Source organism: Bacidia gigantensis (assembly GCF_019456465.1).
Source record: "Bacidia gigantensis strain McMullin 20006 chromosome Unknown contig_246, whole genome shotgun sequence".
NCBI lineage: Eukaryota > Fungi > Ascomycota > Lecanoromycetes > Lecanorales > Ramalinaceae > Bacidia > Bacidia gigantensis.
In genome coordinates, this window is record NW_025408602.1 from 1,677,285 (window position 1) to 1,695,764 (window position 18,480).

Below are 18,480 nucleotides of genomic sequence, written 5' to 3' on the forward strand. Positions count from 1 at the left end.
GATTTCATGTTCGATGGATGGATATTCGGGTGGCTATATCTACTTTTCTTGAGCGATTTTGCAGAGCTTGTATGTACGTAAAGGCGGGGGTTCTGTGGTTGAAAATGAATTGAGGGTATCTAAGCTGGATGAAAGACAATTTCATCAACTGTGCCTCTGATGACGGGGCCGCTGTTTATCTGCTGCGATTCAGATGTCATCCTATCCTCCATGCCACGCTGCGTGAAAGACGGTCCCACTGAATGTCCCTTCAACGGCGAGAGCGCTCTTTACCTATCGTCATTCTCCCCATCCTCCGTGCAACCCTCCTTCGTGCCACTCTGCTTCGTGCCTTCGTGCCTTCTGCACCTTTTCATGCTGCTCACACTCAGGGCATTTAGTCTGCCCGGTATTTTTACAGCTCAGACAAAAGTTGCCAGCCTTTCCGCACATGATGGCCCAACTGAGGTGTGGTATTTCTTGACACCTCTCATACAGGAGCGTCTTGAGCTTCTGGTCAGAGACAACGTCGTCTGCGAAGGAGATGATGTGCATAATCGCCGCGTCCCTAAGTCCTCTGCTGCTATCTGGAGTTGACTCGAATACTTTCGCCAGCGTAGTGAGAAGGGCTTTTCTTATATTCTGTCTTATTGTCTCTCTGCCTGTTGCAAGGTCAAGCGTCATCTTATAACCCTGTATCGCAGCTTTTTTCAGCCCATCTATGTCGTATTTGTCGGCTAGTGCATACATTTCGATGTGCTCCGATAGGTTCAACTCGACCTCCCCGACTGTTCCTGGACCCTCCTCGGTAACGTAGTAATGACCATCATAGAAGAAATGTACGAGGCGCTCAATCGATTCTGACTTGTCATCCGTGAGATCAATGATGTTGCTAGATGTTTCCTGCCCATAAGTGAGTTATGAGAGACGAAATCTTCAACAATTCGCTCACTTTGAACCCGCTTGTACATATTGCTTTCAAGACTGGTGATTGAGCGCAGACAATAAGCTTATGTACAGGTATGTGCCTCAAAGCAGTCCGAACTATCAGGTCAGTAGATTCTCCGCTTTCGAGCAATCTAGGCGGTAGTCAGTCTTGAGTCGTTATGCAGAAGGCATCCTTACTGAGTCAACCCCTCTCTGAGGTCCTCGTTTTCGGGATACATGACTTGTGCTTGCCGTAATGAGCAGATAATTGCGAGTAAAGCGCCTCTTGTAACGCTGTCAGGATTTGGAATCAGACGCGTGGAGAGAATCCGGTCGCAAGGAACAACACAGATAAGGCAGGCTTCACTGAAAAGTGGCGGTGGAAATATAAAGTGTGAATGCTAGAACCGGTTTTTAACTCGAGCGTAGAGACACTAGCTAATTATGGGAATCATTCACTCGATACATTGGCCCAAATAGGTTCAGCAGTCACTGCTTCTTTATTACTCTAGAGGAAATAAATCACCCTTGAAGCCATCTTCTTTAGAGGTGGAAACCTACGGAAGGTAAATTATCATGTTTTGGTTTACGCGAGATGACTGTTGCAGCGACCGAGATATCACTTTATGAGTATGGAATTTGCAGCTGCAAATGCAATCTGTCATGGATTTCAAAAGACAAATCGATCACTCGGAAAATCAAGTTGCTCTCAAGGAAGTCATTTCTCGCATACCTTTGCTTTTTATTGCTGCTGGAAGGAGACTGATTGGAGTTCTAGGAAGTGTTGAGATAACCTTACCTCAAGCTACTTGGCAAATGATCTCGACATTGATATTCGACCACATACCTTCGTCCTCAGACGCCCATTTCCGCCAACCTTCAGCATACTCCTCTAGCTCCGATTGACTTGCAAACCCCTTCTCTAAAGCGGATGTTCCAAGTGAAGAGCGAAGTAAGCGATATGCCCACATGTCTGCCCACCAATTCCGATCTTCAGGCGTGGCAAAGCAGTAGGTGCTCGATGAGACAGCAACAGCAGACATATCAAAGCCTGCTTTCAGAGCATAACTTAGCAATTGTCGGCCCCCACCAGGATTGGCACCTTGGCTTTGCATTACTTTGAAGGTCAGATCCGAAGTCTCGGCGATTCCAGCGATGGCCGGAAAAAATATCTGTCCACTTATCTCACCCTCCCGAAGAGCGACCATGCCTCCAGGCTTGGTGACTCTACGCATTTCTCGTAGGGCAGATACGGGATCAGCGAGGTGCTGGAGCACTTGGTGTCCATGCACTACGTCGAAAGTGTTATCAGAGTACTTCAGAGATTTGATATCTCCTTTCTCGAAGACGACGTTGTCCAACTTTCGCTCTTGAGCCAAAGCATTGGCTTGTTTGATGATATCATCGCTAATCTCGATGCCAGTTGCCTTACCCTTTGGTACCAAGGCTGCTAGATCAACCGTAAGGGATCCTGGACCACAGCCTACATCAAGTATTTGCATGTCTGGCTTGATCGAACTCAGTAAATAGCCAAGCGAGTTAGCGGCAGTTCGCCTCCTATGAGAAGATACACTCTCCTCCTGATGATCAAGCACGTAATTCTTAGAATCGTGTGCCATTTTTCCTTGTAATTGGATGCAAAGACACACTCGCTATCCGATGAGATTTGCATTGAGCACCGCTGTGATATCATTTGAGATGTCTCAATGCCAAGGACAACAGACCAAGTTTACAGTACCCCAAGCGTGTAATTTAAGAGCCTCCGTCTCCCCTGAATCAACGCCTGGAACGCGCCAAGAGCCCTTGGATATGTAATTTATTCTGCCTAGTTCATGCGATGATACAGGCTCAATGTTTAAAGTATTTTGATGCCTGTCCATATTCCAGCGTAGCCCAGTTGCATTGAAGAGATGCTTCTTCATCCCAATGAGTCATGAACGCGAAGTCACCAACGTGCTCCGATAAACCCTTTACTCGGACGCCCAGCGAACTCAGGAGACACTTAAAGGACACATAACATCCTCACAAAGTAACCACATATATCCTGATCGCGCCTCGCAATCACCCCGTCGCTTTCCAATTTGGTTTGTTGAAGAGGAGGAGGGAAAAGGGTGTCAATGGCAACGCCACAGCAAGGTTACCCTCAACATGGGCAGCCACAGCAAGAAGAGTACGATGCGAGTCAACACGACGGTGGAGGTGTTGCCTCACCAGGTCCACCAGGAGCTACACCAGCACTTCCGAATCAAGGCAAGAAGAAAAGGCACTACGCAGGCCAAGCATATGAATTTGGGGGGGAGCAAATGCGGCATTGGGTGGCCAACAAGTAGGGGGAGGCCAGTATCCTCCTCCTCAACAAGACCAAGGTTACGGAGGCTACGGCCAGCCTGCGCAAGCCCAAGGGGGATACCAAGCTCCATCTTACGGCTCTCATCCAGCTTCTCCAGCTCCTGGTACCCCAGGCTTTGGCCAGCCAGCTCCCAATGTTGGCGGCTATCAACCTCCAGAGCCCGGTTATCCGGCCCAAGGTGGAGCTCCTCAGCATCCCAACATTGGCGCCGTTACACAAGGGATGGGAGCAATGTCAATGACCCAGAACCCCCAGGCGCAGGGGCGGCTACCAATGAACCAGCTCTATCCCACAGACATTATGAATGCGCCTCTCAACGTATCTGAGCTGGACCTACCACCACCGCCGATCATTCTACCTCCAAATGTGAGAATGAATTCGGTAATTTTAGTGCAGACGAAATGCTGACAATCACAGTCGAGTGTAACACCATCACCAGACGCAAACTGCCCCCGAAGTACGTTCGATCGACGCTTAATGCAGTGCCTACCACATACAATCTTTTGAAAAAGTCTCGGCTTCCTTTCGCCCTTGTCATCCAGCCTTATGGTGCTTTACACGATCACGAAGACCCAGTACCTATCGTACCCGACCAAGTCATTGCACGATGTCGAAGGTGTCGGTCATATATAAACCCTTTTGCAACCTTCTTAGATCAAGGCCATCGGTGGAGGTGCAATATGTGTAATCTTACTAATGAAGTACCTCAAGCCTTTGATTGGGACGCAGCCTCGCAAAAACAGCTAGATAGATGGGCGCGACCAGAGCTCAATCACTCCGTGGTGGAATTTGTCGCTCCTCAAGAGTATATGGTCCGGCCGCCACAGCCACTAGTTTATCTTTTCCTTCTGGATGTAAGTTACGCAGCGGTCACCAATGGTCTGCTTGCAACAGCGGCGCGCTGTATCTTGGAGAGTTTAGATCGAATACCCAATGCCGATAGAAGGACGAGACTGGGTTTCCTGGCGGTTGATTCTGGTTTGCATTATTTCTCAATACCTCAGGATGGTAGCGAAAACTCCGACGCGAGTATGATGGTTGTCAGCGATCTAGACGAACCTTTCTTGCCCACGCCGCAAGATTTGCTTGTCACCCTGGCAGAGTGTCGTCAAAATATCGAGTCCTTCCTTAGCAAGCTGCAAGATATGTTCGCATCAACGCAGAATGCAGGCTCATGCATGGGCCCGGCTCTGAGAGCTGGGCACAAAATGATTTCATCGGTTGGTGGGAAGCTTACCGTACTATCTTCGACCTTGCCAAATATCGGAGTGGGCAAGCTTGAAATGCGGGAAGACAAGAAGCTCCTCGGTACGACCAAGGAAAATGGGTTGCTGCAGACGCAAAACAGCTTCTACAAAAGCTTCGCTGTAGAGTGTTCCAAGAATCAGGTATCGATCGATATGTTCCTCTTTTCATCCTCGTACCAAGACGTTGCATCGCTCAGCAATCTGCCGCGGTACACTGGTGGCCAGACATACTTTTATCCTGGATGGAATGCTGCCAAAGGAGAAGACGCCATCAAATTCGCTCGGGAATTTTCTGACTACTTGTCCGCCGAAATTGGGCTGGAAGCTGTCCTAAGGGTGCGGGCAACCACAGGTTTGCGGATGAGTACATTCTATGGCAATTTCTTCAACAGAAGCTCCGATCTTTGTGCATTCCCAGCATTCCCTCGAGACCAAGGTTATGTTGTCGAAGTTGCCATTGACGAAACCTTGACTAAGAACGTTGTATGCTTGCAAAGCGCCGTACTTCACACGACTTGCAATGGCGAGCGGCGCATCCGAGTGATGACTCTAGCACTACCAACAACACAGAATCTAGCAGATGTATATGCGTCTGCGGACCAAGCAGCAATAGCCACGACTTTCAGCCACAAAGCTGTGGAACGGGCTTTAGGCAGTGGTCTGGAAGCAGCAAGGGACGCGCTGCAAGCTAAGATTGTAGAACTTCTACAGACGTATCGGAAAGAACTTGCAGGGGGCAACATGGGTGGCGCTGGCCTCCAATTTCCAGCGAACCTGCGGTGCTTACCTGCTTTGTTTCTTGGTCTCCGGAAGAACGTAAGTTGCGAAGGTCGGGGGCGCTCTATTCACTTGCTAATTGAAATAGATCGGCCTTCGACAATCCGCCCAGATTCCAAGTGACATGCGTTCTGCAGCTCTTTGCCTGCTTTCTACGTTGCCACTGCCCCTTCTTATCCAATATGTTTACCCTAAAGTTTACTCACTCCACGATGTCATACCTTCCGAGGACGACGAGCACGCACCAACGAACATCGGTTTAGTCGATGACAACACCGGAGAGACCGTGATGCCCCGACCACTCAACCCCTCATCCCAGAGTCTTCTTCCCTACGGACTGTATCTCATCGACGACGGCCAGACACAGTTTTTGTGGGTTGGCCGAGAGGCAGTCGATGCTCTCGTTCACGATGTATTTGAGGTTCCTGATCGGCAACACCTCAAAGTAGGCAAGACGACGTTACCAGTAATCGATACAGACATCAATGAGAGAGTACGCGCGATCGTGGAGAAGAGCCGTGATCATAGATCACGCGGGGTAGGCAGCATTATCGTGCCTCACCTGTACTTGGTGAGAGAGGACGGCGAGCCTGGAATGAGGCTGTGGGCACAGTCTATGTTTGTTGAGGACAGGGCGGACCAAGGAGTGAGTCTACAGCAATGGCTTGGGACGATCAGAGAGAGAAGGTATGTCTCCGTTCGAATGCTCTCAATTGAAGTCCACTAATGCGAAAGCGCAGATGAATGACTCAGAAGGCTTCTTGAGCTCATTCCAATAGAATCATATGAGTTGTCAAATGTAATAAGACATAGAAATTCAGGGGCAAGTGAAAGTGTGACCACGTGCAGTTTTTGACGTTCGCTACCGACTGCCTCTGCCGTTCAAGACTCGTAACATTTAAGAAGCGTTGAATATGTCCACTACTTCTACAGTGCTATCTCGTATCGTCCGAGTCAGTAGGTAGAATTGCACGCTCTTATGCAAGCAATCACACTTGGCCTTGTGCTTGGCCTTGTGCACGATGCATAAAATTGAGTGAGAATTCGGGCGTCGGCGGCTAGATTCGCCCCTGCATGATTTCCCCACTACTAGCTCGAATGCATTGTAGGGCCATAGGATGCTTTCAGCTTCACAACCAGAACCTGACCCTTGCCGTATCCAATCCTTTGGGCATCGACTCCTACACCCGTTTCGGCAAACGCCCTACAACAATAGTATAGCACTTGTGCTCAACGTGAATGAAGAGTCGACTCTGGACGCATGAGGCAACAGCAGAAGACAAAGGTGCGTTATTTGAGTGACAGCCGCAAATGGAAACTGTCTGCTTATTCGCTTGTCGCTGGCTTTCTAGACCTCAGTCGCTGATTGCTCTCCACCTCTCCTCGCCGCGTCACGGCTTTTGCCAACATAAGCACCATCGCGTGGGATCCTCTGCCGCTTCTCGGCGTACAGAGCTTTGAAATACCGTGAATTCACTTCGAAGAAAGAGGCAGTGCACGTTTCTGGCACGTGTAGTACCACATCACCACCCGTACCGCAAACGCCGTATCTCCACTCACAGTCAGAAGCTTCTCGATTGCTTGATGCTTGGGAGACATATATCTCTGACACCTTTGAACTGAACAGCGGCAAGTCCAACAATAGCAGAGGTACGTTCCCATGCATACGATGGCCTCACAAGTTTCGATGTCTTGCCCTCCAGCCCAAATAGCAAAAATAGCACAGCTGTTTCATCAGCCGCTTTTATCGATTGTGGCAACGTCCGGCCCCGCAGGATGAACAAGGTTGAAGCAGCCCTCAAAGTCCCTGGAGGCTGTCACAGATTCCACTTCAAACCCAAAGAAACTCCTCGCGCCAAAGTCTCGAATGTCTCTTGCTAATGTGGCTTTTGTGACAGCAACTCTACCTATTACGTAGTCGCCATTCCGATATCAAAAAGCTATATGAAAGCGGAGGGGAAGCTGTATTACAGTCGCTGGTCTAGGCATCCTGATCTGTGGCCCATATTGGCACATTTTTAAGAGCAATCTCACTGGGGACCAATATCGTCCCCTGCCATGTCTCGTCAACCGCCTCAACCTCAGGGCGGGTCAAGAAAAATATCATTCAACGTCTCGGACCAATACGATATCCAAGATGTCGTCGGAGAAGGAGCGTATGGCGTTGTCTGGTATGGATCAGCTTTGTATCATGCATGAGGTTGTACCACTAATATCAACCGCAGCTCTGCACTTCACATGCCATCATCACAGAAAGTAGCGATCAAGAAGATCACCCCATTTGACCACTCCATGTTCTGTCTGCGGACATTACGAGAGATGAAGCTGCTACGGTACTTCAATCATGAAAACATCATATCCATACTTGACATACAAAAACCGCGAAACTACGAGACCTTTACAGAGGTCTACTTGATCCAAGTATATACCTCATACCCGATCCTTACAAACGCCCTAACATGGATAGGAATTGATGGAGACTGACATGCACCGCGTGATACGAACACAAGATCTATCTGATGATCATTGCCAATACTTCATCTACCAGACTCTACGTGCCTTGAAGGCTATGCATTCGGCGAATGTTTTGCATCGAGACCTGAAGCCTTCGAATCTCTTACTCAATGCCAATTGTGACTTAAAAGTATGCGACTTTGGTTTGGCAAGATCGGCAGCCAACGTGGAAGACAATTCAGGATTCATGACGGAATACGTTGCCACGAGGTGGTATCGAGCTCCCGAAATTATGCTCACTTTCAAGGAATACACAAAGGCCATTGATGTCTGGAGCGTAGGGTGCATATTGGCAGAGATGCTCAACGGCAAGCCACTGTTTCCAGGAAAAGATTGTGAGCTCCGATTTTCTCGTCCAAAAGCTGAGACATCGCTGATCGCATCTTATAGATCATCATCAATTGACATTGATTCTCGATGTTCTGGGCACGCCCACAATGGAGGACTACTACGGCATCAAATCGCGACGCGCGCGAGAGTACATTCGCTCTCTGCCCTTCAAGAAGAAGATCCCTTTGAAGGCTATGTTCCCCAAGACATCTGACCTAGCTCTTGACTTGCTGGAAAAGCTGTTAGCCTTCAACCCTGTAAAGAGAATTACTGTCGAGGATGCTTTAAGGCATCCATATCTCGAACCCTACCATGATCCCGAAGACGAACCAACAGCGGATCCAATTCCAGAGGAGTTCTTTGATTTCGACAAGAACAAAGATAGTTTGACGAAAGAGCAGCTGAAAGGTAAGTCGCAGCGTAACGAGGGTATGGATTATAACTCAGGCTGACAACACATTCAGAGTTGATCTTCCAAGAAATCATGCGATAGACCTCCACTTCCCCAGACCGTGAAAGTAATTACTACAGGTATCTTCTACAAGACCTACCACAAGGGCAAGATCTCGCGGAAAGACAGGTAATCTCATGCAACAACGAGGCCTGGAGCCTCCAATCAACTCAGCGTAGAGCAAGGACTGCATGGGATGGATATCTCTTTGAACTTACAAGCATGCATCAATAGCAATTATATTCAGCTTCTCAAACTCACCTCCCTCCTGTATCCCCTTGTACTGTCAATTCCTCCCCTCCTACTGACCTCTCCATGAACACCCCAATCCCCTCCCTCACCCCCTCCGGACTCGGCCGTTCAGCAACAACATCCGCCTCAAACCCAAACTCATCCCTCAAATACGCCCTCGTGCTCGGTCCGATGCAGCATACGAAGTTCCTCCTTTCCTCCCTTCCCTCTTCCATCTTCTCTCTAGTTATCCTATTCTCCCCCTCTCCCAAAAGCCCCAAGCCCCTTAGCATCCCCCTTCCCCCCTGCGGCGAAAACACCACCGTCCACCGCATTTGTCCCTCCCCTGGCACTGTACCTCTTAGAGCTTGTTGGAAATGGAACTCAAATTCCTGCAGCTCGGCGGAATTGTAGACGACCATTTCATCCACCTTTATCCTTTTGGAGGCGGGGAGAGAGGGGGATTGGAGTGTGCGGGGGAGAACATCCCTTCTTTTTTCGCCGGTGAGGAAGAGAATGGGTTTTTTCCTTCGAGCTTCTGGCTTGCTGTCCTTTGTGCCATTCGCCGCAATTGCCCTATTCTCTTGCCTTCCTTCATCCCCATCTTCTTCTTCCTCGTTCCCTCCCCCAACTTGCTCTGCACCCTCGTCCTCCCACACTTCATACCCCTCCCCCTCCCCACCACTCTCCCCCAAAATCACACCAGCCAACGCCTCCCCATTCCCCGCCCCTTCCCCTCGAACCACACACGCAGGTAACTTCTCCCTCACTACCTCCCAAGCCGCTCTCGCTGTAGCTGGGCCGACGACGTAGATCACCCACTTCAATCTCGATAGCGTGGAGGCGGGAAGTTTTTGTTGCAGGACGGGAGAGGAGAGAGCGGTGGAGAGGGCGGCTACGGAGCGTTGGGATGTTAGGAGGATGGCGCCGTAGGGGAAGGTAGGTGTAGAGGAGGGGGAGGGGGAGGGAGAGGCGGTAGAAGAGGGAGAGAGTGGATCAAGGTGCTTTAAGAGGAGCTTTATTAGCGGATCGGGGTGCAGGGTGTGCGTGAGGACTGGGACGTAGTGGGGCGTGAAGTGCGGTGAGAGGGCTGTGGTGTAAGGGTCGCTGGCGGGGGTTGGGGAGGGGGTTTTGAGGAGGAGGAGAGGTGGATTATTGGGCATGTCTATGTTCTGTATAATGCTCTTCTCGTTGTTTGTTATTTCGTGAAGATGCTTGGGAATATTGAAATGCGGAGGGTGAGGTCATGCCGAGGTTTTGCCGAGATGTCTTGCTTTTTTGGAGTTCGTGAGATTGATTATTCATGGGCTGCAGGGCGGCTTTCTCGGAGCGGTAGACATGGATAAGTTCTTCTCTGATCTCCAGAAGAATACTCCCGCGTCAAAATCCTCAGATTTAGCGGACGAGACACCGCAGCCATCAGACGATGCGCGGGCGACGGCGGAGAAGAAACGATTGCCCAAGGGCGTGGTGCTGGGAAAGGATGGTAAACCGTATATTCTCCTTGTATATTTAACTTGTGTGCATTGCTGATGAGTCTTAAGCTGCCGATCCTGCACCTCCGTGAGCGCCTGGATGCAAATGGCCAACCAAACCTCATCCTCACCCCCCAAATCCTCTTCTTCTCCCGCCGCCGCAAAAACCGCGTCCTCCGCAACTCTCCCTTCCAACTGTCCCCCCGACGTCGAAACCCTAGGCCGCTCAACTTGGACGTTCCTACACACGCTCGCCGCCTCGTACCCTCCTGCCCCCACTACAACCGAGAAAACTGAAATGGCGCAGTTCCTGACGCTTTTCGGGAAATTGTATCCGTGCTGGCATTGCGCGGAGGATTTTCGGTCGTGGATGAAAACGCCGGGGAATGAGGTGAGGAGGGGCGTGGAGGGGCAGGACGGGCTGAGTAGGTGGATGTGTGAGGCGCACAATGAGGTCAATAGGAAGTTGGGGAAGAGGGTGTTTGATTGTGGGAGGTGGAGGGAAAGGTGGGGGGAGGGGCCGCAGGATGGGAGTTGTGGATAGGTTGAGGGATGGATGTTGTTTGGGGTAGAGTGAGATTTGAGAGATGGTGGTGCATGGAAGGGATCTGTATGACAATGCAAGCATTGAGCGTGGGAGTTTTGAGGGTACGGCATTTAGACGGTGTTTCTTAGGGAGGCTCAAGAATCTACTCAGCCTTTTTCTTGTACATTAGATCCGTACGCATGGTGAACTTCACTCCACTGATGACATCTGCGCCAGAGTGGATGAGACTGCGTTGCTGGAATATGAGGACACGACCCGCTTTGGGCATGACATTGAAATCCTTCCTCATGTTCATGGAGTGGAATGTTGTGGCTCCCCCTTCGAGTTGGGAGTCTTGAGAGGGCTCGTTGAGGTAGAGATGGAGCGTGTAGTAAGATATTTCCTCATTGCCCTCAGTGGCGAAGGAGCCATCCATGTGGGCTACCGTGAGGTCAGTATGATTCGGGATGGAAGACTGGCGGTGACAAACGTCTGAAGTAGTTCCCTTCGACATAGCTCAAGAACCGCATCCTCTCGTTGAGCCTGGTCATCTCCCAAGTCTCCTTCCTTCTTGCTGGCCCAGCCGCTATCCTGGGTTGGTCTTTCAACTCCTTAAGTTCGGGTAGGTGATCTTGACAACGAGACCAGATCTTCGCAACCAAATTTCGATCGTCCCACAAGATTCTTCCACAATTTCTTACATCTGTCACCTTCTGCTGTCTCCCTCCTCCAACGTTAATCGTACCTTGTTCCCACACTCCATCTGTTGTGGATTCGGCAGCTCGGGTCAATTGAGTACATTCTTCAGCAGTGAAAACATCATCAAGCACGCAAGCATACAGGCCATCGTATTCGGGAAGGTCGGCTTCTTCTTTGAAGTTGATGATCTTCTTCTGAATGCATTGCGCGGGCTCTGATAGAAAGTCGTCTGGTAAAGTGTAAGGGAGGGTCAAAGAGTCCATCGCTATCAATTGACGGCAGAACAAGTATGCGAAAGTCTGTATTTAGAAGGAAAACAAAGCCATCCTCGGCTTATACTTAAGGTAAGGCAAGGCTGAGGACGCCCAATTTACATGCGAAGGATCAAAAGTCACAGCCTTGTTGCTGCCTAAGCCTGCAGACCCGTGCAGGAAAATTGAGGCAAAACGTGTTTCGTAATCGAGCATGATGAGGCTCTCGGAGGTCTGCTGTCGCTTCACATGCGATCTTCTCTCGCCTCAAAAGTGCTCGTCGCGGCGCCATTAAAGAGCACAAGTTGCTCTTCATATCGGTCTCCTATTTCTCACACGTATCGGACCTGTGACGTCTCTGAGTTGGACATAGCCTTCAATTATCTGGCCCTTTTGCAAAACTTCGACTTCTTTCTTCTCGCGTTTGTCCCAGACGATCTCACGTATGGTTGGCATGAGCTCTCTCCAAGATAGGACCCCCATGGCATTGAGCTCGTCGGCTTCAAAGGAACGCGGCACCTCCGAGGGGCATATTGTCTTCGGATAACGTGCCATCAAGAGCTCCTCGAGCTTCTCAGTCAGGGTGTCAATAGCTTGAGTCATCCTGGAAGTTCAGGTGAACAAGGGCTCTTGGCTCTTGGCTCTTGGCTTCTGGCGGTGACTTTTCTTGGGTTTGACACCACTTCAAAGACGATCACGCTGCGGGATTGAGGCTTGCGACGGCTTAGGTATTCTCAGCACTCGGTTGTTGGAATTGACTGAGTATTTCACTCCTACATCGGTGCCATGGGCGGCTTGGGCGGTCACGTCACTGCTGACAGATTCGGATCAGCCCGAACGGGCCGGGCTTCTGCAAGCCAATCTTTCTCAACCCCTTTATACATGATATACAACTATCCTCCCCACCACAATTGGATCCAGCGCGATGAATGTCGTGGCCAGCTCAAGTCAAGCCATGCGTTCGTGTCACCTCCGCATCTCCGCAAAACCGTTGGTATCGTCTACAAAGTTGAGACTATTCAACGTCGAGACCAAATTGGCTTTGGGCAGCAATGCCTTGGGCCCGCAGCTACAGATGTAGCATGTTGAGGCCGCCATACAAAAGCCTTCGATTGATGCGTCAGACCAATCCGGACAAGACATCAGATGCATCTTCTATTTGTTCCTGCACCTCGACGTGGCTCCACTCCACTTTCATGCGCTTATCACCAAGAAGATGACGATTGCCGGTGCTCGACCGCCACGAAGGGACTGTCCCCAGATCATGTTAGGCCCGGCGTCAATGTTACCCTTGGTTCGGTGCTTTGCCGATGCGGGCTCGTCAGAAGTGGGATTTCGCTCTCGCCCTGCTTCTCCGGCATGTTTGCTATTCGTTGAGTGGTTGACGAAGGGTCATTTCCCCCAATTCACGCAAACTTGTGATTACTGCGTTCTATGCTTCGTTGCTTCGTTTGTCATGACCCCTCACCCTCGAATCTGACCAATGAGTGTTTTCCCCCATACTCTCCGAGTAAGAAATAAGAACATCCATCTGCTCTCCTTGTAAGACTTCTCAGTATACGCTGCAAGAGATGTCTGGTGGTTTCTCGTATGCATACCCAGGTGGCTACACCTATCATAAGATAGATCCTAGTGCATACAAATTTACCAAGGCTCCCTCCTTTCAACGTCCTCCAACCCCACCAGTATTCAAACCCCCAACTAGCAACCCTTTCTTTCCAGAGGAAGAAGAAGAAGCAGAGGAAGCGAACCCGGAGGAAGAGGTCGAGGGAGATGCAGCAGGTGATGAGCCCGCTGATGCGGAGGTGACCGAGGAAGGCGAGGCACCTCCGGAAGAAGCTGGTTAGTAACTCCATCAAATTGATATAGCAATTTCCGTTGACAGGGTTCTACTATAGGCGGGGTTGAAGATGTCAATGAAGATCATCCCCCAGAATTTGGCGAAGACGAAGGAGTAGATGCCGCGCCCGCCGAGGAAGATTCGTCCCCGGCCGAGGGGCCTGACGCAGGTTCTGCTGAGCCTGCCGAAAGCGCTGAGGAAGCGCCGGCAGCTGACGAAGGTGCAGAAGCACCTGAAGCCGCTGGCGGAGACAGCGCAGACCCCGAGCCTGAGCAGGCTGAAGAGCCAAAGCCGGATGAGGGCAGCGGAGAAGCAGCAGCTGAGGCACCGCCGCCAGCAGAGCCCGTCGCGGAGCCCGAAGCAGACCAGGCGCCAGTAGAGGACAAACCAAAGAAGTCCAAAAAGTCCAAATCATCAAAACGCTCTACCGAGAAGAAAAAGAGCGAGAAAAGTGAAAAGAGCGAAAAGAAAAGCGAGAAGAGTAAGAAGTCAAGGAAAAAGGATAATTCGCCAAAGCCTGCTCCAGCCGCTTCCGAAGAGCCTCCTCAGGAAGATCTACCTGTAGAAGCTGCTCCACCAGAATCATCTGAGCCAGCCCCTGCTGAGCCGGAGAAGACGGACGAGCCAGCTGACGAAGCTCCAGCTGAGCCTGCACCTGACCCTACGCCTGCTGAAGAATCCCCGGCAAGCGATACACCACCCTCTCCAACTGTGGAAGACGAGGCAGAAAAGTCTGAGGAAGCACCTCCGGCTGAAGCAACATCGACCGATCCACCGGCAGGAGAAGCATCGTCAGGAACAGCAGCTGAGAATGACCCAGCGCCAGCAGAAACTAGTGAGGAGCCCAAGACGGATGAAGGAGAACCTGCACCTTCAGCTGAAGAAATCAAACCGGATGCTGAGACCACGCCAGCGGTTGAGCCGGAGGTGAAAGCTAATGAAGGCGGGGGACCATCTGAAGGGCCCGCAGCATCATCCGAGAGCAATGACACACCAGTAGCAGATGAAAGCAATACTACTGAGGATAGTGCAGAGGCCGCCTCTACTGAAGACACTGTCGCGACTGACCCACCTCCCGCGGAGGCCGAGGCTGAGAAACTGGCCAGCGAGGAGAACAAGGAGCCAGATCCACCATCAGAGGAAGCTAAAGCTGAACAGCCAGCGCCTGAGCCCGAGCCTGTTGCTGAGGAAGCCAGCAGTGAAGCACCCGCAGAACAGCAACCCGAGGAGAGTGCTCCAACCGAGCCTCCTGCAGAAGCTCCCGCCGAGCCGTCTCCCGAGAAGGAGGATGCAACAGCTGAGGCCGAAGCACCTGCAGAAAACGCGAGTCAATCCGCAGAGGGCACCGAAGAAGCAACCAGCGATCCCAACAATCCGCCAGCAGAGACTGGTGGGGCAGTCTCTGAGAGCGCGGAGCCATCTGTCGACGTTGGTGAGGAGGTTGCGAAAGATACTGAGACGCCACAGGAGAGTACAAACCAATCAGCCGAGTCAACGGACCAAGCGGCCGAGGCGACAGAATCGCCGCCTGAGGCCGATGGACCGGCAGCTGCAGAGCCGGAACCGCCAGCAGAAAATACGGAACTCGTATCAGACGAAGCAGCTCCACCACCAGAAAGCAGTGAAGCTGCGCCCGCCGAACCTGCGGCTGAAACTAATGATCCTCCACCAGCAGCAGATGATGAGCCACCAGCCGAAAACGTGAAGGCCCCAGAGCAAACAGAATCTCCTGCGCAGCCCGAGGAGACAGCAGCAGACGCAGGCGAGCAGCCTGTAGAAATCGTCGAAGAGGCTCCTGCAGCCTCAGAACCGCCAGCTGAAACTTCTGAAGCGCCGGTTGAAAGTACAGAGTCCCCTGAAGTTCCGAAGGAGGAAGCAGTTGGAGAAGCAGCTCTCGAGGAACCTGTAGTCGTCGAAGCGGCGCCGGCTGATGCGCCTCCAGAGACTGTTACAGCGGAACCTGCAATTGTAGAGGCGGTACCAGCTGAGGTAACGCCCGAGACTATTCCTGAGGAGGCTGCAGTTGTCGAAGCAGTTCCAGTCGAGGCCCCTCCATCTCCAACTACATCGAAACATCGCCATCGCCGTAGTGGCTGGGAACGTGAGCATCGACACAGAAAGTCCGGATCAAAGGGTAGCGTAGATGCACCATCATCGTCGTCCAAACGGCGGGGCAGTGCCTCGACCAGCAAATCTGCAGATGTTGACGAGCTACTCCAGGCAGCCAAAGAAAAACAAGTAGTCCGTAAACATCGCTCATCGCACCACAAGAGCTCGAGAGGCGAAGGCAGCAGCAACGGATCAACCAAAAGCCAGCCTAAATTGGAACGACGCTCCACTGAAAAGAAGGAAGAGAAAAAATCACTATTTCGTCCTAAAATCATGGATATGTTCCAAGCCCAATCAGATACCGCCGTTAGCCTTAAGACCAATAGCGAGAAGACTGATTCGAGACACCATACCAGCTCGAGATCGCACGGCGAGTCACGACCTTCACACCATCGCTCTCGATCAGACCGACCATCCAGACCTTCCCCTGAAGAGGAAGAAGCAAGGCGGGAACGACATCGACAACGGCGAAGGGAGGCAGAAGAAGCCGACAGAGCAGCTGACAAAGAGCTTCGAAGAAAGCGTCGGGAACTAGAGGAGGCGGAAAGGGAGAAGCAGAAAGCGAGAGAGAGGAAGCGGGATAGAGAGAGAGTTTATCATCGGGAAAAGAGGCAGGAGAAGGGCAAGTCGGGGTTTGCGAAGGGGTTGAAGATGATTTTCACATGAGGGATCAAGAGCCCGAGGAGTTGAAGGGGAAATGAAGTCGGAGAACTTGCGATTGGTAAATATTGACAGGAGGCAGGGCGAGGGGATAGAAATTGTGTGCTTCACGGCCGCTAGTGATGATAATGATGTTTGAGTATGGAGTTTGGCTTGGGGGATGGGAGGAGAAACACATTGTATTATCATCAGACTGAGATGTACTTTCTATTGTATCTATCATGGACTTATGTATATGACCATTTTCGAGACACGACCTGAAAATAAGATATTCAATGTGATCTAACAAAGTGGAGAAACTTTTCAGACTGCAACTTCTTCGTCGATTTTGTGAAGTGCACTGGGAACTATGTTACTTGCGATGTTAGGGAAGTCGTAGTGGTAGAGGACCAGATTATTTTGCTGACTTAGATGAACCATTTAGTAAATGGCTATATTCCTATATCAATCAAACCAGCTTCATACTGATCAAGCGGATGATCAGATCTGTAAGTAAAGAGACAATAACAGTTTCCAGGAAGTTGAGATGTAGCAAAGTACGCTTCAGAGAGACTTCATCAACAATTCACGGTTAGAAAGTTCAGAATCTGATATCACTGATACTACATATCCGTAATACAAAAGACCCAGAACTTACCAATCTCATTTATCTTACCCAGGCACGTTCTCAGCTCTCCGCTCCCCATTCAAACCCACCTTCCCCTTCTCCCTCTCCATCTCCCCTTTATTTTCCTCCCCAAACAACCCACAAATCCCCTCAACACTAACATTCCCCCCACTCAACACGATCCCTACATCCCACCCATTTTTGCCCTCCCCACTAGGCACCAACCTCCTAAACTCCTCACAAAACATCACAGCAGCCAACCCTACACACGCACTCGGCTCGACCACGACCTTCAACCGTTCCATCACCAGCCTCATAGCCGCTAGGATCTGCTCCTCGGTCACACTAAACACCCCTTTCACATATTCCTGGTTCGAGATGATCTCCCAATTCGTGACGCCGACGGGCGTGCGCAGCCCGTCGGCTATGGTGAGTGTGGAGACTGTGGGGATGCGGGTTGGTGGGGTGGAGGAGAGGCCGATTTGCGCGTCGTTGGCGGACTGGAAGGAGGGCTCGGCGCCGAAGATGAGTGTGTGAGGCGGAGAAGGGGAGGGGTGGGGGGAAGGGCTGGGGGAATAAGGAGGGGAGAAGGCGAGGGCGAGGCCGGAGAGGAGACCGCCGCCTCCGAGGGGGGCGATGAGGGCGTCGAGATTATATGTTTCAGGTTGAGGTTGTATTTCTTTGGTCGGAGTGCTCGATTCTAATGGGTCATTGTGGTTGGAAGTTCCGTTGGTGATCGTCGGGTCTATTTTGTCTGAGGTATGGTCGTGCACGCTTAGACTGGGGTCTTTGGTGATGAGCTCGTTGACTTGTTCTTGGATCTCTAAGCCCATGGTGCCTTGACCGAGAATGATGTCTGGATGGTCATAGGGCGGGACCATCACTCCTCCAGTCTTTTGCAGGACTTCTCTTGTTACGGCTTCTCGCTCCTGAGAGGTCGAGCCGGAGAAGTAGACGTGTGCTCCGTAGCCTTCGGTTGCAGCGATCTTGGAAGGTTTAGATATTGTGGGCATGACTATGTGGGCGGTAGTTCCGAAGTACTGGGCGGCGAGGGCAAGAGCTTGGGCGTGATTGCCTATACGTGATAGTTTAGCTTCCTTGGCTCCGGAGCAGGTATTGTTATTAGAATGGAGCCAAAGTTCGCAAGTGGCATGGCGGAGGAAATGCAGCCAGGAGATAGGGACAGACCGGAACTATGTGTTACGACTCCTCTCGCTAGCTCTTCATTGCTCAACCGTGACAAGGCGTGCGTTGCACCACGGATCTTGAAAGCCCCAATCTTCTGAAAGTTCTCGCACTTAAAGAAGAGGTTTATTTTCGGCGAACATGATGTTTGACCCTCCCATGGTGTGTCCACTAAATTTTCGGGGCTTTGAGGAGTCGAGACGATAGCATTAAGAGCGGAGGAGGTGAGTACTGGTGTCTTGTGGATGTGGGACTCGATCCTCTGGCGAGCGGCGATGACAGAGGAGCGAGTCAGAGGTAACGGCGCAGAGGCAGTCGTCAT

General features: G+C 51.2%; 7 protein-coding genes across 7 annotated transcripts; 3 read left to right on the forward strand and 4 right to left on the reverse strand.

Moving 5' to 3' along the window:
* Positions 1-279: 279 nt before the first annotated feature.
* On the reverse strand, positions 280-1,145 carry KY384_006170 (uncharacterized protein; the record flags this gene model as incomplete). The annotated part of the gene is made up of 3 exons (XM_044814666.1): positions 280-882; positions 932-1,058; positions 1,105-1,145. 3 exons carry the CDS (start codon positions 1,143-1,145, stop codon positions 280-282), a joined length of 771 nt encoding a protein of 256 aa, XP_044668816.1.
* Positions 1,146-1,706: 561 nt separating this feature from the next.
* On the reverse strand, positions 1,707-2,525 carry KY384_006171 (uncharacterized protein; the record flags this gene model as incomplete). The annotated part of the gene is made up of 1 exon (XM_044814667.1): positions 1,707-2,525. The coding sequence occupies one exon, from the start codon at positions 2,523-2,525 to the stop codon at positions 1,707-1,709; it is 819 nt and encodes a 272-aa protein (XP_044668817.1).
* Positions 2,526-3,023: 498 nt separating this feature from the next.
* On the forward strand, positions 3,024-6,241 carry SEC24 (COPII subunit; the record flags this gene model as incomplete). Its single annotated transcript, XM_044814668.1, has 5 exons — positions 3,024-3,221; positions 3,293-3,622; positions 3,715-5,319; positions 5,369-5,967; positions 6,214-6,241. The coding sequence occupies 5 exons, from the start codon at positions 3,024-3,026 to the stop codon at positions 6,239-6,241; spliced, it is 2,760 nt and encodes a 919-aa protein (XP_044668818.1).
* A 1,277-nt stretch (positions 6,242-7,518) lies between these two features.
* Positions 7,519-8,617, forward strand: KY384_006173 (uncharacterized protein; the record flags this gene model as incomplete). Its single annotated transcript, XM_044814669.1, has 4 exons — positions 7,519-7,701; positions 7,748-8,129; positions 8,185-8,532; positions 8,589-8,617. 4 exons carry the CDS (start codon positions 7,519-7,521, stop codon positions 8,615-8,617), a joined length of 942 nt encoding a protein of 313 aa, XP_044668819.1.
* A 2,353-nt stretch (positions 8,618-10,970) lies between these two features.
* KY384_006174 (uncharacterized protein) lies at positions 10,971-12,360 on the reverse strand (the record flags this gene model as incomplete). Its single annotated transcript, XM_044814670.1, has 3 exons — positions 10,971-11,248; positions 11,298-11,735; positions 12,105-12,360. 3 exons carry the CDS (start codon positions 12,358-12,360, stop codon positions 10,971-10,973), a joined length of 972 nt encoding a protein of 323 aa, XP_044668820.1.
* Positions 12,361-13,328: 968 nt separating this feature from the next.
* KY384_006175 (uncharacterized protein) lies at positions 13,329-16,372 on the forward strand (the record flags this gene model as incomplete). Its single annotated transcript, XM_044814671.1, has 2 exons — positions 13,329-13,599; positions 13,656-16,372. 2 exons carry the CDS (start codon positions 13,329-13,331, stop codon positions 16,370-16,372), a joined length of 2,988 nt encoding a protein of 995 aa, XP_044668821.1.
* Positions 16,373-17,017: 645 nt separating this feature from the next.
* Positions 17,018-18,480, reverse strand: KY384_006176 (uncharacterized protein; the record flags this gene model as incomplete). Its single annotated transcript, XM_044814672.1, has 2 exons — positions 17,018-18,048; positions 18,162-18,480. The coding sequence occupies 2 exons, from the start codon at positions 18,478-18,480 to the stop codon at positions 17,018-17,020; spliced, it is 1,350 nt and encodes a 449-aa protein (XP_044668822.1).